The 22,122-nt window shown below is 43.8% G+C and overlaps 5 protein-coding genes and 1 long non-coding RNA gene across 6 annotated transcripts in view; 2 read left to right on the forward strand and 4 right to left on the reverse strand.

Annotated features, from left to right (window-relative positions):
• Nucleotides 1-1,681: 1,681 nt before the first annotated feature.
• On the reverse strand, nucleotides 1,682-2,269 carry LOC112349978. The gene is made up of 2 exons (XM_024685331.1): nucleotides 2,094-2,269; nucleotides 1,682-1,994 (listed from the first exon to the last, which is right to left on the reverse strand). The coding sequence occupies exons 1-2, from the start codon at nucleotides 2,267-2,269 to the stop codon at nucleotides 1,781-1,783; spliced, it is 390 nt and encodes a 129-aa protein (XP_024541099.1). The 3' UTR covers nucleotides 1,682-1,780.
• A 4,724-nt stretch (nucleotides 2,270-6,993) lies between these two features.
• Nucleotides 6,994-8,155, reverse strand: LOC112350021. The gene is made up of 2 exons (XR_002993617.1): nucleotides 7,559-8,155; nucleotides 6,994-7,365 (listed from the first exon to the last, which is right to left on the reverse strand). It is a non-coding gene; the product is annotated as an uncharacterized LOC112350021 (long non-coding RNA).
• An 8,852-nt stretch (nucleotides 8,156-17,007) lies between these two features.
• Nucleotides 17,008-18,520, forward strand: LOC9648102 (cation transporter HKT4). Its single transcript, XM_024685332.1, has 2 exons — nucleotides 17,008-18,029; nucleotides 18,139-18,520. The coding sequence occupies exons 1-2, from the start codon at nucleotides 17,008-17,010 to the stop codon at nucleotides 18,518-18,520; spliced, it is 1,404 nt and encodes a 467-aa protein (XP_024541100.1).
• On the reverse strand, nucleotides 18,418-19,190 carry LOC112350012. The gene is made up of 3 exons (XM_024685430.1): nucleotides 19,095-19,190; nucleotides 18,922-19,048; nucleotides 18,418-18,874 (listed from the first exon to the last, which is right to left on the reverse strand). The coding sequence occupies exons 1-3, from the start codon at nucleotides 19,176-19,178 to the stop codon at nucleotides 18,690-18,692; spliced, it is 396 nt and encodes a 131-aa protein (XP_024541198.1). The 5' UTR covers nucleotides 19,179-19,190; the 3' UTR covers nucleotides 18,418-18,689.
• A 238-nt stretch (nucleotides 19,191-19,428) lies between these two features.
• On the forward strand, nucleotides 19,429-21,245 carry LOC9647743 (sodium transporter HKT1). Its single transcript, XM_002980281.2, has 3 exons — nucleotides 19,429-20,598; nucleotides 20,648-20,854; nucleotides 20,946-21,245. Exons 1-3 carry the CDS (start codon nucleotides 19,484-19,486, stop codon nucleotides 21,223-21,225), a joined length of 1,602 nt encoding a protein of 533 aa, XP_002980327.1. The 5' UTR covers nucleotides 19,429-19,483; the 3' UTR covers nucleotides 21,226-21,245.
• A 49-nt stretch (nucleotides 21,246-21,294) lies between these two features.
• Nucleotides 21,295-22,122, reverse strand: part of LOC112349979 — a 1,202-nt gene continuing 374 nt past the window's right edge. Inside the window, exons 3-7 of the mRNA XM_024685333.1 lie at nucleotides 22,018-22,089; nucleotides 21,797-21,971; nucleotides 21,594-21,716; nucleotides 21,472-21,537; nucleotides 21,295-21,402 (exon numbers count right to left, since the gene is read on the reverse strand). Of these exons, the coding sequence (XP_024541101.1) occupies nucleotides 21,307-21,402; nucleotides 21,472-21,537; nucleotides 21,594-21,716; nucleotides 21,797-21,971; nucleotides 22,018-22,089 (532 nt within the window). The 3' untranslated portion in view covers nucleotides 21,295-21,306. The remainder of the gene's footprint in view (nucleotides 21,403-21,471; nucleotides 21,538-21,593; nucleotides 21,717-21,796; nucleotides 21,972-22,017; nucleotides 22,090-22,122) is intronic.

Raw genomic sequence — 22,122 nt, forward strand, 5'->3', positions numbered from 1 at the left:
ATGGAGCAAAAAAGCCAAGTGCCAGTACCTGCTAAAATAGCAAAGGGACTTTGGAAATGTAACGGCTGTACCGGCTGTTTAAAGTCTTCTTGTACACCTATTTGTTAAGCTGTAAAGCACTGTATTGGAATAGACTAAGTACCTGAAGCACTAAGCTGTGTAAGGTGCTCAGATCCTGGAAAGAAAAGTGATTCAATTCTGGTTTATCAAGATAAACACAAACCTGGTTCACTGCTCTCTCCACCCATCTCTACATCACCTAGAACTTGTTGCTGCTGTGAAGAAACATCATCTGGCGATGGCTGGTAATTGTAATCTACATGATCTTGAGACCCCACATCAGAATCGCTAGCTGCCGCTGCCATCGGAGAGGGCAATCCTGAACGAAGCAATTGATTAACTTTGGGTTAATCACAACCGTTGGCCCAAAGGCCTGCTTAATTATTGCCACGTCATTAGGCACATGCAAAACTCGCAATAACTATTTCGCTCGATGAAGGCGTCCAAAATGTATTCTAGCTTCTTATCTTCAGTGGGAGCATCAGCAGATGATGACGATGAGAGGCAGATGATCGTCGTGGATGGCTGGCTGGAGTTTGAGGCCGCGGCTCGAATCGCTGTGCACATCAAGGAGAGTGGACGCGCTGCTGCTGGAAAAGACCGATGGAAGAGTCCGAGTACTGGCCTCAACGTGACCAATCCTTGCAGCCAACTTCTCAATCTTCCAATTCTCGTTTCTTCGACGTATGCTTCTGCCACTTCAGGCCTTCATCGTGCTGAGAAGCTCGAGTGGGAGCACACAAAAATAGAGCTTGAGGAGTGACTTGCAAAGCCTCCTTCTTGTCGCATGTAGCGTCCATTTGATCCGTCAAACCTCTTGAGCTCGGTGCTCCACGGCAACTGACTTGTCCAACTGTGCTCTCTGATCCCTCGGTGCCTCAGCCTTCATCCTTCGGAGCTCCTCGTTCAGTCTCCCCAAAGCTTTCCTTTGCATTCGGCACGTCTCTCTCTCCTCGAGCGCCTTGAGCCCTGTGATCCTCTCCATCAGCTGCCATTTACTTGCTTCTCCAGGCTTGCCTTTGCGCTTCCAAACTCTGCCATCCTCTTCTCAACGTGCTCCTGGCCGAGAGCTCCACCTCGTGCAGCGGATTCGACTCCGTCAGCCATTATCCCCTGGGGTTCCTCTCCGAACACTTCCCTCATTCCACCAGATGACAGAGAACGTCTAGCATACTCTGTCTTATAGTCTCCGCAGCCATCTGAAACCCCGGTCATGAGCAGCTTCAGCTATATTGTCTTCTCGCCATCTTGCAGCCATCTGGCACTGGTTTACGTCATTCCTCACTACTATCATAGACAACCTTACCGGATCCAACTTCTGGATTTGACTCTTGAAAGTTGGCTTCTCCGATGCTAGAGTCCGAGCACTGGCCTCCAGTTGACCAATCCTTGCAGCCAACTTCTCGAGCTTGGAGACAACTTCATTTCTCGTTTCTTCGACGTGCTTAGAACAGTTTGCTCATGTTCTCTTCTCAGGTAAACCCAGGGTCTAGTCGTCTTAGAGTTCGCTCCAGCCCGGCCAATCATCTTCTCGCCATCATGGTTCCAACAAAACAACACTCATCGTTACTCCAACTCGCTACAACAAACACGGAAGTTATTAGCAAACGGCCATCTGGAATCTGGAAGGTATATCAAACTTACCTGTCTCCTCTTGAATTCGGCAACAAAATCTCTCCCCACACGATCATATAGTTTTTTTGCCTCCACGAAGACCACCTCACCGGACTGACTTCCACGGTTTCCTCTCACTCGGGATCCTATCCAGCATTTTCTGGAGCCTCATCATCTTCCGCACTCGCTTGATCCTCTCTCGGTCGCTGGATTTGCCGTTGAGCTCCTTGTAAAGCTGCTCGGTGAGTCTGATCAGAATCCGGCGATTTGGATCGTGAATCAGCAGCAGCGGCAGGGGCTCTCTCGCCGTCTCAAAAACCCTAGAAAAACATACAAAACAAAACCAAGCTGGATCACGACACGATCAAGCTCGAATCCCAGCCAGCAGCAACGATTTGGGAGTGGATTTGCTTACCCACCGGAGGAAATCGCGATCCACAGCACGCTCCAAGGGCCGCGACCCACTTGATCCTGCCCGGAGTGACGCCCTGGAACAGCAATCCCCGGTCAACACTTTGCATGTGCCATGCGTCGCCGGGCCTTCCTCTCCTGCCCCACGCGGCTTGGCCGCCTCCCATTGGCCGGGAGCAAACATCAGCGCGATTATTCTCAAACACGTGGTCAAAGAAATAACCCCTTTACAGTTACCCCCCCATCGGACGGCTGTGATTGGCTGGATCCGGCGGCCCACAAAGTTCGGCGTTTGCTCCTTATAGTAGTAGACTAGCAATTGCCCAACAAATGCTGGGTGGTTGGCAAATTTGATGCCATTTGAAGAGGTTTTCTAAGCTTAGCTATGTTTGTTGTTTGATCAACTCCACAATTGAAAGACATTCTCATAACCAAATGTGTTATGAGCATTATATAAGCTAGATTAGATAACTGTTGAGTTGCATTCCTCCATTTTGAACACAAAAAGCCCAAAGAATAGTTCCAAGTCCATCTTTGGTGCAAGTGTTGGTACTTGCTTCTCAGCCTGCTAGAGAGGTTCCTGGGATGAGTGAGAAACCATTATATTGCAATGAGAGCTGCACTCAAAAAGCAATAGGATGAAAACTGTACCTCTACCATTAGCAACTAAATAGCACATGCCATAACCAAAATGGGACAGCACCCAAGGCACACTTGTCAATGCCAGCTTTGTTGTGGTGTGCATTTGAAACTCACAACTTCATGGTTGGATATAGAATTGTGCCATATTTTTGTCAGTCTACTTAAGAATTTCAGCATAGACTGTATTCACAGTGTAAAAGTGTTGATCATGTGGTATAAGATTGCCTTGAAGGGGGGTTGCAAGCACTTGAACACGAAGTTGTTCAGGTGATCTACACCTTGACAGAGCAACATAAAGTTGACCATGTGTGAAAACAGGTTGGGGGAGGTAAATGCCAACACGGTCAAAAGTTTGGCCTTGGGCTTTAGAAATAGTTAAGCAATAACCCAGATGAACTGGGAATTGTCTTCGAGACATCTTGAAAGGGATTTCAACATCAGAAGGTGTAAGGGTAATACGTGGAATAAAAACTCGAGATCCCTTGAATTGTCTCGTGATAATTTCACAATCTAAAACGTTTTGAGATGCTTGCTTGAGAATGAGGCAAGTGCCATTGCATAAACCAATTTGTGGAGATATGTTCCTAAGAAGAATCAAAATCACATTTTGTTTTAGAATTAATTTGTGTGGTGGTAGTCCCGATGGGGTGATTGAATTTAAGAATTCAATTGGGAACTCTTCAGGGTGATCTGAGTCAACCGTGTCAATGCTCAAATAAACATATGGATCACCTAGTAATCTTTCAACAATGTCATTATTTATTCTGAATGTGTCGTCATTGAGTGGGGTGAGAATAACCTTTGATGCAGCTGTATAAGTATTTATAATATCATCGGTATTTGGGAAAACAAAGTTTACAACAGATGTAGTGATAGATAATGCATGTGGTATTTTGATAATATCTGGTGGGAGACATGGCAGCTGTAAACTACTATCACCATTGCCAAGTTTGAGAAGCCATTCAGAAAAACAAAGATTGTTTGAACGTATATTCTTTGTTAATGTTAGTGTTGTAAAGAGTGACCATAGTCTATTCATTTTAACTGAGCTTGAAATAATAGAGGTTCTATGGCCATGGGGAACAACAGGAAGGGTTTGACGAAAGTCACCACTTGTAATCACTATAACGCCTCCAAATGGTTTAGAATTACATTTGAGATGTTTTAAACATTTATCAACCACAGAGAAAGCATGTGTATGAACCATACTAATTTCATCCCATATGAGAACATTTGCTTGTTTAATGGTTTTTCCAGCATCACTATTAATTGTTAAAGCAGAGACAGAAGTTTCATTTAAAGGAACAGGAAGTTTAAAAGTCATATGTGCCGTTTGACCATATTTTAGCAAAATGCTTGCAATCCCAGTCCATGCCATACTGATTACTTTTATTTTTTTTAATTGTAATGCTATAATGATAGTATTAAGTAGAAAAGTTTTTCCAGTACCACCAGGTCCATCAATAAAGAAACATTGATGCTGGTTAGTATCAATGGCATTTATAATGAGTTCAAAAATATATAACTGAATTGATTTATGTTTGCATTTATTTGGTCTTGTGATGGGTCAGGGATCTCTGTATTAAGCATGTGTTTGATAATGGGAGTAAGAGTTGAGAGTGGTAAACCAAAATCACAATTAGATTTATTGTGTAGTTGGAATTTTGAATTAATATCGACTAAAGCAATGTCAAAATAGTTTATGTCATTTCTAGCATAATCCTCAGACATATCAATTTTGAATTGATCCCATAATAGATTTGGGTCTTTTGGTGAACAATACAAACAAATAAAAACAAATAACTGTCTTAATTGGGATGGCATTTTAAAAGTAGAAGCTTCTTGCATGCAGTGTTGCCATTCTGAATCATCTGCTAAATGTCCCATTGCCATAGCTGCTTGTTTAAAAGAGGAGAAAGTAACACCTTCGACAGTACATATATCCTCAAATGATATAGCACCTTTTTTATAGAGTAATATAAGCCGTAAGTGGTATAACTCACTATTAGAAGGAGATATGGAATACATTCTTGGTATGAGTTTAGCTTTTCGCTGGCGTAATTGCCATTTATGAGAGGATTTGTTATATGTGTAATGTAATGGAATTTGAGCATATGTATATTGCCTTGCATTAGTATCTTGCATGTTTAAATTGAACCATTGTGTAAGCATTGTTCCATTTTGAGTGGCTTTTTCTAGTGCTTCTTGTTCATGACCTGGTCTGAAATAAACGTTTTGAAAATTGGGTAAATGAACTGGAAGGCGTATAATAGTTAGTGATTTATCATGCATATGAAACTTAAATATACGCCACATGCTTCAGGAGCAGAAATATATCGAGCATCGACAAAACTTGAGATTTCGTCCCAATTTAAAGTCCCTCGTTCTTCAGATGCAGTTAAGAATTCTAATGTTGCACAGTCATAACCTTTGTATACATATTGAAATAAATATTTAATACTTTTAATAGAAGCGCAGATCTCTACATTGATGTGTGCTTGATATTTCTTACAAAGGTATTTATTATAAGGAACAACCCATCTGTTGTCAATAGTACAACCATTTTTTATGAAAGTGCGCCCGTTATTGGGACGGTAGTAATCAGGATAACCATCAACACAATAAATGGTTTCAACATTAAATTCTTTTGGATAATTCTTAGAGCATTTGTTATTTTCTATGCAAGGGCTTCTAGGATTTAAATAACCACATGGACCATGTATCATATGATTTATAATTATATTATGCAATTCTGGTTCTAACAGTGGGTGTGGCAACTGTGCAGTGACAAATTCATCAACTGAGTCTCGATTTCTTATCTTATCTTCGCTTGATAACATTGCTAAAAAATGACAATGAGGCAAACCTCTTTTCTGGAATTCAATAACATAAACATATGCAATGCACTTCCCAAAAATTCCTTTGATACTTATGTCATGTAGGAATTCTTTAAGCTTTAAGTTGAAAACTCTTGAAATAAGATCAGGTCGATCCTCAGGTGATTCATTCAGCTGTAAGTTTTGCACAATTTCAGGCCACTTTGGGTTGCATGTAAATGTAATAAATAAGTCAGGTTTTCCAAAATGTGTGACAATAGCAATAGCATCTTGATAATGTTGTTGCATTGCTCGTGGGCTACCAGGAAATGTAGAAGGCAAAATTACAATTTTTCCAGGTTCAGCATTATTAGTAGCAGCTCTATTGCTAACATAGTCCATAAGACCTGTGTAGTAATCCACTTTTAAGTGTTTTTGATGAGTGCGAAAGAAATTAAGGTTGTTAGATTCAACCTTTACATAAGCATCAACTATAAATTGTTGAGTGAGTTTCCCAGCATGTAGCAATTGATCATAAAGGAAAGAGTTGCCAATGCTATCTCGTTGAGATAATCGATATGCATAGTACTGGAGTAGCGTTACATGTGACTCATTGTGATAGATTTTTTCATGCCAACCTTTATCACCAAATGGTAAAAGTAAAGGATAAACTATAGGATCACAATTTTCATTAAGAATAGAGATTTTAATTGGCTGTGAGTTATATGGATGTATGCATATTTCTCTGTCAAGAGATGGCTCACCCTCATCAATAGCGAAAACAATAGCAACATCATTAATCTGTGGCAAATTATAACGATGTAGATTAGTACTTTCACTTCTAACAATCATGTAAACACCACGTTTTGGGGTTCCATTGCAAATTGAGCGATGTTGTTCTTGTGATTCAAGATTATACATCATTTGAAAAGCTTGTGCATACGGGTTTATTATTCTTAGCAAGTTATCTAATTGTAATAATAAATTAGAATCACAATTTGTGTTGAATGGGTTTTGCTTTCTAATATTTGTAGCCTCAGAAGCGTCAAGCATGTAAAGTTGCCCATATGATGGTGGCACGTTAGCTGCAGGATATGCTGAAGCAATTTTGTGATAAATTTGACCATGTATTCTAAAGCAATATGGGCCTTTACCACTTAAATTATCAATATTAGCACCCATTGATGCAAAAGCCAAAGCATTGTTGAAATTTCTTATGTTAATTTTAAAATTGGAGTTTCTATTTTCATTAAAAAGCATACGCAATATAGTAGGTAAAGATGAAAGCTGGGGAAGAGAAACCTTTCCATTCTGGCAGCACATTGATCTTGACTCATTTTCAAAATGTAATGCACCACAAAAGACACACACGGATGACATATTTCCAATATTAAACAGTTGTACTGTATGGTCATTATAATTCTTTTGATGTGCTAATTTATAGATAGTATAACTGTGATGATTACATGTATTTGTATTAGTTTCATTAGCATTTTCAAGGTTTATATTTGTATGGCCTTCATCAGCATATGCTATGTTTGTATTAGCATTGTCAAGATTTGAAGTAATTTTTGCATTAGCATGTTCAAGGTCTAGATTAGTTTCTTCATTACCATATGCAAGGTTGTTGTGAATATGATTATATGTGCTAGTGTCAATAGTTGGAGGCAAATGGTGACGTATGCCTCTTAATACTTCGCGAAGCCGAGGCATATTTGCTAGGGATGATAAATGAGATGAAATAACCTATCTAGTGTCAAAGCACTTATCTTAAAATTTTCAGAGATTCTAAGTAAAAGCCAGAACTCGCCTTCTTCTTACACTGGAAAAAAAATTTAAAAAAAATAAAAACGAAGACTATACAATGAGAGCACAATCCGTACACACCTTAATCTGTAAACAAAAGAGACTAATCTAGCAACCAATAAAACCTAGACACAGGACTGACACACCTTTTCCAGGGTGTGGTGAGCAACTGTGAGAGGTGGGTGGGGTTTGCAAGTTAGAGAACTCACCTTGGGCTTGTTCTCTCTCACATCTGATGGTTCTGGCTGTGAAGGCTGGCTCTGGCTTCAGCTCTGCCACTGGATAGCATCCACAAACCCAAATGAAGACGTTTCAAATTTTCACAGCACACAAAAATCCAGATTGTTGGGGTTAGGGGCCAAATTAGCGGCTGCCCAGCCGACGGTGAACACAGACCTTTGCGGGAAGAAGCGCAATTGCTGCGATTGCCACTGATCCGGCAAGCAAGCGTTAGCTCAATTGCGACAGGGCATCCAGGGCGAGCTAAGAAGAACGGGCACGGGGGCAGGACACCACTGGCACACGTGTCGCTGTGCCTTCTTCTCCCGCCCCACGCGGCTTGGCCGCCTCCCATTGGCCGGGAGCAAACATCAGCAAGTCTGTGAACAGCATCAGGTTATTCCGAGAGCCACCACCCGACGCCGCTGCCTCTGAATTCCCTCGCTCTCGCCTTTCGAGCTTTGTCGCTAAAGATCCTCGCAATGGCCTCAGCAATCTCCTCCCGCTTCACAAACGCGTCGGAGCTCCTCCCGTCCGAAACTTCCACCCCGATGCGGCACCTCTCCGCCATGGTCTTGCGGTTGAGCCCCTGCCTCGTATATCCGAGGCCAGCAGATGATCGGCACGCCGCTGGAGACGCTCTCCAGGACCGAGTTCCATCCGCAGTGGCTCACGAATCCAGCCACTGCCCTGTGCGCCAGAACTTCTCTCTGCGGCGCCCATGAAACCACCAGGCCTCGTCCCTTGGTCCGCTCGACCAAGTTCTTGTAGAAGTCACTGTTCTTCACCAGGACTGTCGTGTCGCCCTCGTCCACGAACTGGGGCGGCCTGACTGTGAGCAAGAACGGCACCTTGCTCGCCTCCAAACCGAGCGCGAGCTCCTCGAATTCCTCCTGCGAAAGCTTCGCTATGCTGCCGAATGCGACATAGAGGACTGAGTCTGGCTCCTGCGTGTCGAGCCAGTCGAGGCATTCAGAAGAACGGGCACGGGGGCAGGACACCACTGGCACACGTGTCGCTGTGCCTTCTTCTCCCGCCCCACGCGGCTTGGCCGCCTCCCATTGGCCGGGAGCAAACATCAGAAAAATTTCTCGTGCAACCATGGCTACCGACCCTGGCCCGGGCCTGGGATCCAACGGCCGGCGAGCCTCCCCACTATCGCTTTATATGTATAGATTCATTATATATTTTGTAAATTTCCGTGGTCTGCCCGGCGACGTGGCGCTCTTTCAAGAGCCCTAGAATTTCAAAATTGAGGGATTCTGCTACAGTGGTATAGTCTGGCTTATATATGGCTTTCAAACGCATATTCCGTTAAGCATGAAGATATTCTGTTATGGTTTTGTTTTGTCATAGATAAAATTACAACAAAACAATATAAGAATGAACATCCAAAATTTAGATCATTAGATCATTAGATCATTAGATCATTAGGTCATTAGATCAGTCCCACGACTAAATCATGGTAAGTTTTTAACTTCAATGCCCTTTCCTTGTCCTGCTGCGTCTGATTTTAGATTTGCAGATGATTTCCTAGCAGCGTCTGCCTGGAAGAGCTCCAGGTCCCAAGAGCACGTTCGGGACTGTCCGCTATGTGCTTGTTGCTGGTGGTGAGATTGTACCGTGTTACTGGTATTAACAAATATCCGTGAATTCGATTTCAGGCATTGCAACGGACTAGGATGAAACTTCTTCCTTGGAAATGAAAAATGTTGAGAGAAAGACACCAACACTAGAGGTACTTTTGAGCTCTATCTAGCATCTTTTCTAAATGTAAATCGTTTTATTGTCGGCTTTCTATCGAATCAATAGTAACACTTGCTTTAACTTTCTTGCTTTCCCAGCATTGGTTTCAGTTTGATATTTTAGTGTTGATCTTCATTGCGGAAAGTTTTCTTCTAATTCTCAGGCTGCTTTGACAAGTTCCTCCAGAGGGTAAGCTGCGTTCTAAGTAAGTTTTTTCAAAGAGTTTCTATCGATCTTATACTCACGGCATGCTTTGCAGTACCTGCTTCAGCTGAGGTAGCGTTTAGGGACATGCCAAGGACGTGATCTTCCTATCATGCAACTCAAATTATCCAGGTAACTCTCAAGTTTATCATGAGTCGAGAGACTGAGCCCTTTGTGTTTGACCAGTCCAGGGACAGGTGTGATCGCGGTCGCCACTTTCTCACGCTCCTCGTAGCAATTTCTTCCGAGCCAGAGTCCTGGAGATATGCTACAAACCAAGTACGAAGAGAGGCACACACCTTTACTTGGCTCATTCTCATGTCTATAACGACAAGTCCAGGTTTGATCCAGTTTCTTCTCACAAGATTTGCGTTTCCTGACCAGGATATCAGCAGTCCGAGAAATCTCTACTAGTTTTGGCGTGTGCGTATATTGTGACTGTGGCATTGTGTCTCTGGAGTAGCACTCTTGGAAGGCCGACGACGTCGCTACAGCCAATGACCACCACTTTCTTCATCTCAAGAAGCTAAGGTCCACGAAACTTGGCTGGAAATCATCGAGAGCCAGAGGCCATCCACATCTTTCTTGAGGCTTATGTCTTGGAGCACGGTTTCCAGCCGGATCTTCTGAAATAGGGGAAGAAAACGATGAAGAGAATACTAGTATTCAAGCTTCTGGTACGTGGTCGTTAGAAATTCTTCTGACACTTCATTCGTTTGCTGGAACTTTGGATGCGTGCCCTCGCAGTACAAGGACGAGCTCATTGGGAGTGCAGACGAGAGCCTGAAAGATCTTCTCGCAGTTCTCCTCCTCTCCAATCTTGTCTTCCCCGTTCACTGTATAAATCTGGGCCGTTAATTTATTTAAATCAAAGCTGTACATCTTAAAAGGATCTGAACCGTCGAATGTCAAACTGGTGACGTGTCATGTAACTGATGATGTGGCTAGGATTGTATGTGGGATTTTCCATGTGAACATCTATTTGGACCAGGATGATTTACCAAATCTATTTTAATGTAGCTCCCACACGCGATAAGAGTTTTCTGGGATCACCATGTTGATCTCACCGTGACAGCGGCTCAGAATTGGAGGCTTTTGATGGCAGCCAAGCCAACGTGGACCTGAAAACAGAGTTCTTTGGTCTACAACTCAGGATTCTGGCAAGCTCCACACTGGAAACGAGTTCCATGACGCGGAAACATTCGTCGCCTGGTTATCCATTGTTACTGACAGAGGCCGACCAATGACAAACTTGTCACGACCACAAAGCACCGGAGGATCATCACCGGTGTCGGTCGCGGGAGGAAGTCTCGTAGACCAGAAACCTGTCCCCGACTGCATGGACATTCCATTGCTTCTGTCCCCTGTGAAGATGGAGCTCACGCCTGTATTGCTTGTGACCCAGAATCGAACCCACATAGTTGCCTTCCTGCTCCTCGGGTGTGTAAGGCTGCTTCCCGAGCTGGTGTTGGAGTGCTACCCACTGCCCACTGATTCTATCCAGGCCTGCTTGAGGGTCTGCGCGAACAAAGCGTTCCTGCTCTCGACTTAGTCGCGGAAGAGGCGGCGGCCTCATCTTCCTACCATACTTCGTCTTCACGTAGAGATCGTCGTCACGGCACAGGTCTCTGATCGCAGCAATCTGTTCCTTCGTCCAGTAGAAGCGAGGAAGGGGCTGAAACTTGGCACCCATCTCAGATGCTAGCTAGCTAAACCCCTCGCCAAAAGAAAAACTTACCGAAAGCTCATCTTTTGACTAAAGAATGTTCCTTCTCTGCTAGAAAATACAATGGTTCAGAATCCGGACATGCAAGAGAAAGTACTTACAAAGAATCTATAGACAAGCGTTGGCCTGTAGTCGCAAGAGCCGCGATTCAGCAGCAGCACCAGCAGCTTGAGCCGGAGTTAAATCTCGGAAAGTATCAACCAGTGGGGGTGTTCTCTTTCGGTTCGTCCCAAGCTAGTAAGCTGTTCATGTCATTCGCTGAAAGAGGCTGCTCTTTTTGTTTCATTGGAAGGAGGTTCGTCTTCTGTTGGCTCATTTTGTAGATGTTCTCCTCCACGGTGTTACATATCTGGAAATGTCATCAGTAATTGGAAAACAGAAGAAACGTACGTAACTTACAATGAATCTATGTACAAGTGTCTTTAGACGTTGGCCAATCCTGTGGACTCGATTGATAGCCTGAGCTTCTACTGCCGGATTGAGCAAAGGCTCCACCAAAATAACGTGTTGGGCCTCTATTAAGTTCAGGCCATTGGCACCATGTTGAATGGGTAGTAACATGACTTGGATGTTCTCCTTCTTAAATTCCAAGATGGAAGAACCCATTTGTCTGTGAGAAACACAAAACGAGCACATGAGTAAAAGTAAAACAGATTATCGATGTTACCTGCGGTGCTTTAATCGAACCCAGCTGAGCTTGTGCTCTTCAGTGCGTGTTCTAATAAGTCCAGCACTTCTTGCCACGTCGAGAACACAAAAAATTTCACAAACGGATCGTCTTCTTTCAGACTAAAAATTCTCCTGACGACAGCTTCAATCTTCAAAGTTGCAAAAGAATTGAAGTAAAACGCAGACGACAAAGCGAGATTACCTTTGTTCCATACGACCCTGCCACGGTTATAGATGTTTCTTCGTCCTCTTCTTCTTCCTGGAGGTTTTCCGCAATTTTCGAAGAAGCCGCTTCAGCATTGGCATAAGCAATATTAGAGACATAAGTCTGTTGTCTCGTTGGACATGCAATGCGCTTAAAATCAGCACCGATCGCTGGTGCTTTCTGGCAGTCCACAATAAGATTCAAACCTGCGAAATAAAATGAAAATTTGCTCAGGAAACCAACAAAGTAAGACACCAAAACTTACACTTGCCACAAAGCAAATGGCCGCATGGAAGGACCATTGCTCCAGATTCTAAGCTATCGTGGCAAACTGGGCAAGTTTCTCCTTCCAAACTGTTATGGCCCTCGTCCTTCTTATTCCTTACACCCTGCAATCCGGAAATGAGAGGAGCTGCGAATAAAAGAAAACTTAAGCCTAATACCTTCAAGTATCTGAGCTGCCTCTTCACACGAGATAGATTCTCAACAGCAACAAATTTTTCGTTGGTAAGCTCCGCGTTTCTAATTGCTATCTCGTAGCCTTCATCACCAAAAGGATTGCCGTCTGCAGCCTTGGCACCTTGCAAACATAGCCTTGTTGTCGACATGCTCAGCTCGTCCAATGCAGTTAGAACTAATTGTTGTGCTGTTGTCAAGCGTCTCGCCGCTGCATATTCGCTACGCAATGCCTGAATTGACACGGTTTGTCAAACAGACTTACAAATAAGCACAGGAGTGTTTACTTCAAGGTACTCGAGATGCTTCTTTGCGGCTTCGATCTCATCCTCCTCAAGGTTCGTTTCCGCTATCATGTATGCAAGTAAAATTTTTAAAACCATTTCCGTTTCAGAACATCTGTGCGTAACCTGTGAAAAGAAATATTTAAGCTCGACGCAAAGAAAAACAAAAGAAAAAAGTTAGAAAAACAAAAAGAAGTTGCCTTACCGCAGCTACTGCTGCTCCTTTTCTCCTGCCTGTGAACGTACTTGAGAAACAAAGGCGTCTTCTGCAGCAACAATGCCATCTAATTCAGCTGCTCGGGACGTCAAGTAAAATCGCCTATTTGCATATTTCTGTTTATCCACTAGATTGTACCTGAAACATGAGATCAATCGCACAATGAACACAAGTTATCCCAGTGTGTCTAGGCTGGCACTGGGAACATTGTCCAGCGCGCTGCACATAATCGGGATTCGGATTCTGCATCCCGCCATCCATTTCAAGTAAGCGACTCAGTACGTGGTCACGAGTCTCATGGAGATAAGAACTTGAGGCCGTTAAGGTCGTGGTATCTACATGCTCACTAGAGTACCTTCCAAGAAAGATAAGGAAAACATACCTTAGAACAAGACTAGAAGCATTCCGAAAGGCAGGTTCAGTGTTCATGGCATCTCAGTCATCGCTCAACATCAGTTTGGGTGAGACAGTTGATCTGAGACTGCCAAGAACGCCAGAATTGAGAGCATCAGGCTCTATATACAACATTCAGCAATCCTTGCATGCCAGACGTATATACAACATTGGGAGCGGGTGTCTTCTGCGGCTTGGTCCTGCTACCAGGGGAACCTCGTTCTATGACTCGTCACCAACAGACACAACGATTGTGGCTTTCCCAACGTATACTATAAAGTCAACTAAACTACCATGTTAAAGTGGCCTTTACCATCAAAACCACTCAATATCGTTTTATATAGTGGTTGTAATTGAAGTATGGAATCTTGTGTGTGTATATACAAGACTGCTATTTGTTTGTTAATATACAAAACTAAGTAATGTCAAAGGTAGTAAAATAAAATGATATTTCAATACCAACTAAAATATTTAGGCCTATAATATAATAAAAATAATAATAATGCTAATAATAATATCAATAATAGAATTCAATGCATTGGTAAACTAAAATATATATTAATTGAATTAGATATAGTTTGTCATCTGCTATAAATGATACAAGCCCCATCTTGTTATATTGTAAATAGTTTCTAGAACAAGTGAGAATATAAAAAGTCTGTTTAAAATAATAAAATACTATTTTATAAAAAATGGTATAAAGTATATAAGCTAATAGTTTTACATTTAACAAAGAGTTATATATCTTTTTCTTTGAAATAAATTTTGATTTCTTGGAAAAATGAGTTTTTAACTTTAATTTTCTTTAAATTGAAAGATTGAGAAATATGCACAAAACTCTTGACCTTTGTGCCCTTTGCTACACAGTTTTCAATTTTTTTTATAATATGAGGCAACAGATGTTTAACCACATGATGCAAATCAAACAAATGTAGGTGTATGGGCTATCATTAATGGCTTGGAACTCCCAAAGAACTCTTAGCATGTGTGGAAGCTATATATAATATAGATTCAGGAAATCATCTTAATTCAAATAAACAAATTTAATTCTTCGGCATTTTGTGCATTGAGTTGAATTGTGTAGGATGGGATGACAATTAACTTGGGGTCCAAGGAGTTTGATGGCTACATTTTTTTACTTTCTAAACAATTTTCCCAAAAAATAAAGAATTGGCAAGTTTAATGAGCTCTCCCATTTAACTTTAGAACATGGTAATAGAGTATATTTGTGTAAGTTGAAATTTGTAAATGCTATATTTGTGTTCATTTCCATGACTTTTGTATTTTCCTAATAGAAGAGTGTATTGATAATGTTCTAGATTTAAAGTGCAAAGAAGTTTGATGTTATTTCTCTATCACCCACTAATTCTATAATTAGTAAAAAAAGTTATTTATTCAATATTGTTTTGCCTTAATAGATTGTATTTCCCACTAGTTTGGGAGTTATATATGTGTATTGTTTTTGCACATTTGTAAAAATTTAATAATTAATTATTTAAGATTTTCTGATAAATATTTACTTCTTTTAAATTTTTTATAAAATTTAAATTATAAATAAAATATATAAATTAATACTTTTATTAAATAAAATAATTTTTTTAAAGAAAAAAATTGCAATAATAGTGCTGATAAAATAAACACAACTAAATTATTAACAAAAAGCTTTATATGTATTTATATTAAAACTTAGCATTATAGTTAGACAAAAATTATTTTTACCAACTGATTTAATTGCAGATTACAAATTAGATTTCTTATATATTCAATAGGCTTTTCTATTCTCTTTTTTCTTAAAGTCAAAATTTTTGGGATTACTAATTATTTTAATGTCAATTTTTATGATTCTAGTTTAAAACTATTTTAAAATTATTTAATATTCAAATAATAATACTATATAATGTTTTTGTTGTAATTTAATACAAATTTTTTATTTAATTTATTGATTTGAAACTTTTAATTTTTATAATGTAATAAATTATTTTTAGATATTATACTATATAGGAGGAATAAATGCCAAGAAAGTTAAATATCTCTAGGGTTTAATATCTAATTTAAAGTTTATATCATATTGTTTTCCTGAACATTTTAATTATGGTTTTACATATCAGGAATCGCTTACCAAGTCAGAGCATCAAGAATCATACCAGATGAGGTGTGGACAAGTGTCCAGACACTTTCAAGTGTTTTGCTGTGCACACATTCCAAGCGAACTGCAAAAGAAGCTAGATCCTAAGCAGGCTACAGCAAGACTTAGAAGGCCTATTGACTTTACAGCTTGGACCAGAAGCAGCTACTGATCAGTTGAGATGTTGTTTTTGACGAGACAACTCTCTATAAGGATTATCTCTCGTCACGCACTCAAGGTACTCACTCTGATGAGCAAACTAATCCAGGATGGCTGCAGTTGCTAGAAGATGAGGAACCCCAGCTGCCAAAGTTTTTCCTCAACTTCCAATAACTCCTAGCACAAAGGCTAGCGATAGCTCTCCTCCAGACCACTTTCTTCCATGGTAAGTTTTCCAGGCGGCTCCTCCGTCTCCAAAAGCTTCAAGCTCTTCAAGCCCAGTGCTTCGGGTGCTTAAGCGTTTCCGACAAGTCACGCGATCAGGACGCAGAAGCTAATCCGCAGCTCAGCCGACTCCATCTGAGAGCTCTTCTTGTCCAAAACAGTAGCCATGGCTGACTCTGCTACAAAGATCTCCTTGATCTTTTGTACCAGAGTTCGAGATATCAGCCATGGCTACTGTCTGGGGTTCCAGGTGCTGAGAGATGAACGACAGGTATTCTTCACGTTGCTGAAATTCTCGGGTAAACACTTTGGAATATTTGCCTTTCTTTTTCTTTCTCTCTTGACTCATTTTTGGCTCTCTCCCTGGCTCAGGTTACGAGCAAACCTTTGGAAACAAGTTGAGGCAATTGAAGGCTGCCAAGCAGCACGCCTGGCCATGGCTCGACGAGGCTCTAGCTTTGCATTGCTCTAGCTTTTTCTTCATCCTTCTTTTTTATCTAGGATCCAGTCAATGTGGAGTCAGAGTGAGATAGCATTTATTCTTTCTGGTTTTTTCTCTCGGCCTGATGCTCGTGAGTTTCTCTTTCTCGCGTTTTCGCAATTGTGTTTATTTCCCTTGCCACGTGCCTGACACGTCATATACTTACGTGTCATATTTTGTCACATCCACGTGTACCTTGACGTTAGGGCTCTTCTGTTTCTTCGTTCTCTTCAAATTTTGATCGCGAAGATCAAAGAACAAGAAATTCTCCAATGCTTCCACACGATCATGCCAGTCTCGAGGAGGAGAAGCAGCACAGTGACGCTCGCGAGGAAACACTTGACGTTCTTCCGCCTCCACCTGGCCTACTTCATCGCCATCGCCATCGCCGGGACGTGGATCCTCTGGGGGATTGGAGCCCGCCGCCATAGCAAGATCTCCCACCTGAAATTCATCGACTGCTTCTACCTCATCACCTCCGCGCTCTGCATCACCGGCCTCGCCAGCGTCCCGATCGAGAGCATCCCCCCCGGCGGCCAAGTCGTGCTCATGCTGATGATGATCCTGGGCGGCCAGGTCGTCACCTCGGTGGTTCCACTCTTCGTCAAGAAGCGGCGCTACTGCGACGTCGCCAGGCAAGTCCTCGAGCAGGATGATCGCAAGCGGCCATCGTCGAGCTCTAATCCCGACAGTGATCGCGATCTCGTCCCCAATCCAAACGCCCAAGCTCCTCAAAATCGTGAAGACGATGCTACTCCTACTAGCGCTACCACACCCTCGAGCTCGCAAGGACCTCCAGGATCTCTTAAAAGAACGCAAAGCGGTGCTGTCCGGCTCTTGAGGAGATTGAGCGGCTCCATGAAGCTCCGCTCCAAGGAGGACGTCTGGATGCGCGAGATGGCGTCCAAAAAGCACGCCCAGCACTTGCGCGAGATCTTCCAAGAGCACAGCGCGACCGTGTCACTCACCTGGATCGTCGTCTGGTACTACATCCTCGTCCATCTCATCGGCTTCTTCATCACCTGGGGATGCATACTGGGCGATGCCAGCGCCAAGTCGAGCCTGGAGAGCAAGAACATCAACATCGGCTTCTTCGCGCTCTTCCTCACAGTCTCATCTTTCGCGAATGCCGGGTTCGTCCTCGTCGATGAAAACATGACCCTCTTCAGCTCCTCCACCGTGCTGCTGCTGGCGCTGGCGGCGATCATCCTCCTGGGCAACACCATGTTTGCGCCATCGCTGCGCGGGATCATCTGGCTGCTCCACCGAGTCGACGCCACCCGGCGCGAGGACTACGAGTTCCTGCTGGAGCACCCCAGGAAGTGCTACACGCACTTGTTCCCGCGGACCACCACCCTCTGGTTAGTTCTCGCCGTCACCGGGTTCAATGGGTTTGAGTGCCTCATGTTTTACATTTTGGACTGGAAAAGCAAGGCCTTGGAGGGTTTCGGCACAGGTGACAAGGTTGTCAATGGCATCTTTCAGTCTGTTAACACGCGGAGTGCAGGCATGAACTCCATGAACCTTGCAGATCTCTCGCCCTCAATGCTCTTCCTCTACTGCGGCATGATGTAAGTTACTATTACTCCCACCTATTTTTCTTCTTCCCGGCATTTTTAGAAGAGAGAGAAAAGGTGGCAGCTTGAGTTTACTGAGCGTGAGAATGCAATGGTTTTGCAGGTATATTGCTGCTTACCCGGTATTCCTCTCGCGGCAGTACTCACGACACTACGAAGCCAAAGAGCAGCGGGCTTCCGTGATTGTGGGGCTGGACCGGGACGTTTTGGACACCACAATCACGACCCAGTCCAAGAGATTGCTGGCTCAGGACTGGGCCTACCTCTTCCTCGCCACCTTTTTCATCTGCGTGTCGGACAACAAGCAGCTCAAAAGCGACCCCCGCAACTTCACCATCTTTAGCGTCATCTTCGAGGTCATAAGGTACGAAAACTCTTCGAGTTGCAAGACAAAATCTCTAAAACTTCGAAATTCATACAAGTTATCATCTAAGTTACAAAATCATCATCTCTCCTCTGATCAAGCTCACGAGTTTCTGATTTGATCGAACTTGCAGCGCGTACGGCAATGTCGGGCTGACGCTGGGCTACAGCTGCAGCCTGAGGATCGATTCGGCGCCATGCACGGACGTCCCGTACAGCTTCTCGGGCAAATGGGGCGTTGTTGGCAAGCTCTTGCTCATCCTGGTCATGTTTCTCGGCAGACACAGGGGTCTACCAGATAGCATCGACTCCGCGATCTTGCTCCCAGAGGATAAGTTCTACACCATGTTGCGGAGCCAGACCGTAGCACAACCCGATGGCTCCATCATGGTAATCGCACCACCGAGATCGGAATGTACAGATCTTGTTGATTTGTCGTGAAACAAAGATAAAGACGAGAACCTCTTTTCGGAAAGCTGCAGAACACCATCGGCAAAAAGAAGAAAAAAAAAGGAGCACATACCTTTGTGTACAGTCCTCTCGAGATTAAGATTCTTGCACACTTTAAGAGAAAATCGTGGAAGTCGTTTGGTTCTTGCTTGCTGATCGGATGGACGAAGGGCCAACGTATGCCACACTTGGTGCGAGGCCTGGAAGTGGGAAGATCAAAACAGAGTGAAAAGAAGGCTTTTTTACCTCCACTAAATGATGGAGAAAGTATTCGCTCGCTGTAGCCACGAACAGGATTACTCGATCCACACCACCGACGGGGGGGAGCATATAAGTTTCCTTCGCCGCAATGCTCGATCCACCACTCGTTGGGAGCAACACATCACGTTATGGAGTCAAAGTCTGATAGTAACTTGTGTTAATGCGCTCGCCAAGTCTTCTACTGACTTTGTAGGAGGTCTGAGTCGAGCGTTTTCGAGCGAGCGAGCGAGAGCTAAACTTCTCCATAGAATTTACCCCGCTGGCCTATTTAATCCCCTGTGCTTGAGAGTGTCCCCGCGCAACACTACCAGTGCTTGTACTGTATAGATTTTGTGGCCGATTCTCTATGATGAGCTGATGCGCAGCAGCTGGCGATGGATGTTTCAGCTGTTCTGCGGAGATTGGCGAAGAAGAGACCGAGTTACTACCACCTCCACGTCCTCTACTTCGTCGGCCTCAGCCTGCTCGGGGCTCTCCTCCTCCGGAGCTTTGGAACGAGAAAAGGATCCACGCATAACCACTTTAGCTTCCTGGACTGCTTCTACACGGCTGTGTCGGCGATGTGCCTCAGCGGACTCTCGAGTATTCAGATCGAGGACATTCCAGCGTCTGGCCAGGTGCTTGTCATGGTGCTGATGGTCCTGGGAGGCCAGGTTTTGTTATCGGTTGTCCCGCTGCTTGTCAAGAAGCACAGGTACTGCAAGATAGCCAGGATGGCGTTGAGGCCCCGAGTAAAGAGCAACAGCCTGTTTAAGTCGCTGTATAGAACTCTCTGCTTGCGATCCAATGACGACCTCTGGATGGAGTCCTTGGCTTCCAGGCCAAACCTTCCCGAGCCTTTCAAAGTTGTCTTCCTTGAGCACCAAGCCATTTGTCACCTAGCTGACATTGTTGTGTGGTACTTGCTGGCTGTTCACTTGCTCGGCTTCGTCGTCGCATGGATTTCCATCCAGTGCTCTTTAAACACCAAGTCAGTACTTGAGAGTAAGACAATCAACCCGGGCTTCTTCGCGCTCTTTGCAACCATCTCGGCTTTCAACAACATCGGCTTCGTGCTTACGAACGAAAACTTAGTCGCCTTCAACACGAACAGCGTTTTGCTTCTCGATCTCGGCCTCGTCATTCTGCTTGGTAACACCCTGTTCCCTGTTGCCTTGCGAGGAATTCTATGGCTGCTCTACCGCTACACCACAGGAACGAAGAAGGAAGTCTACACGCTCCTGCTAGAGCATCCCAGAAAATACTACTTACACCTGTTCCCCAAAACTGCAACGCTCTGGCTGTTACTGGCTGTCACAGGTTCCAATGCATTAGGAGGCCTCATCTTCTGCGCCCTGGACTGGAACAACGAGGCGCTCGATGGACTACGCCCTGGTGAAAAGCTTGTCAATGGTCTCTTCCAGTCGTTCAGTACGCGCAGTGGTGGTATGAACTCGTTGAACCTCGTGGAGCTCTCGCAAGCCACGCTCTTCTTCTACTGCGTTATGATGTGAGTCGTTATCTGCTGAAGAGATCGTCATTGTCTATATACTTTGCAGGTATATCAAGCCGTACCCTGTGTCGCTGAGAGAAGAACAGAGCAGAGAAGATGATACCACACTGTTGACACAGTCCAGACGAAACCTTGCCAACGACAACACCTTCCTGTTCCTTCTTGTGATCTTCAGCAGCATCTCTCTCAACAGCCAAATGGAAAAGGATCCCCGGAACTTCAACCTGTTCGCCATACTCTTCGAAGTTGCAAGGTTGGCCTTCGCTTTTTTTGTCCTGACATTTTCTCTCTCGCTGCTGTCTACACGTTCCTAAAGCTTTTCCCTGTTTTCGTCCCACATGCAGTGCCTACGGATGCGTCGGCTTGACTCTTGGATACAGCTGCAACTTGAGGCTCCAACCCGGCCATTGCAAGGACACCACGCTCAGCTTCTCAGGAACTTGGAACGCCCCAGGAAAAATGTTTATCATCGCTGTCATGTTCATTGGCCGCCACCGTGACCTTCCCTATCACATTGATTCCACAACCGACATGGAAAAAATAACCAGACTGTCGAGAAGGCCAAGCTTCATAGCTCTGACTCAGCCACCTGTTGTAGTACCAGAATCTACCCCTCCTGTTTGAAAGTCTTGCTAAAGTTGAGTCTTCCACATTTACATGCCCATACTGCTCCCTTTTTGTTGACCCCGCTGCCTAAGTAGTCCGTCACAAGTAGCGTGACGCTAATGCTTTTTCTGCTTGCAATGCCCACAACGACCCTTCGTAAGGTCGGGCATACTTGAAAAAGCTTTCAGCCATTCCCTGTGTAAAACGCAAAGCAGAAGAGAAAGCTAAGGTTTGAAAATACCACTTGATAAAAAATGTGCATACCAATCCATTCGCAGACACAGCCTCAGAACTTCCTTCAGAGAAAAAGGACTTAACTCCACTTTTATGCTGCAGAAAACAACAGATTCTAAATCCGCAAGCAGTACAGGAAAAGAAAATCTTACAGCGGCTCGCTTGGGTGGAGGCTGGTTCAAAATCTTCTGTGCTCTATTCAATCGATCGTTGTAGTATTCATACGTTGTGGCACCGGGAGGAGCTTGATTTGGATCCTTCACATTGTTCTCTACCTGGAAAAAGTGAGACAAGATGCGTCAACCGTAGCGAACTGTTTAAAGTTTCCGGGAAGAATCAAGAATAAAAATCATACCTGGGTTTTAAAACCTTTATAATGTGGCCAGGCACCTCGCGAGTACTGGTCAAGATCAAACAGTAGCATTTTCTGCTTGCAGCATGGCTTCTCATCATTGGCCGTGGCGCTTTGTGGATTGTGATCGGGAATATGGCCCATGTAACCAGGGATTGGATATTTCCCGACCTTCCGCCTGGAAACGAGAAATTTCAAGCACAGAAATGAAGAGAAGTGATTACCTTGGCACCCGATCCTTTTGCTTGCGGATTTCTTCCGCAATGTGCCCTGTCCGTATCCATCGTCCCTGGATCCTGCAAGACGCAGCCATCACAGCGCTAAATCCC

The sequence above is a fragment of the Selaginella moellendorffii genome, unplaced genomic scaffold (assembly GCF_000143415.4).
Source record: "Selaginella moellendorffii unplaced genomic scaffold, v1.0 SELMOscaffold_44, whole genome shotgun sequence".
Classification (NCBI taxonomy): domain Eukaryota; kingdom Viridiplantae; phylum Streptophyta; class Lycopodiopsida; order Selaginellales; family Selaginellaceae; genus Selaginella; species Selaginella moellendorffii.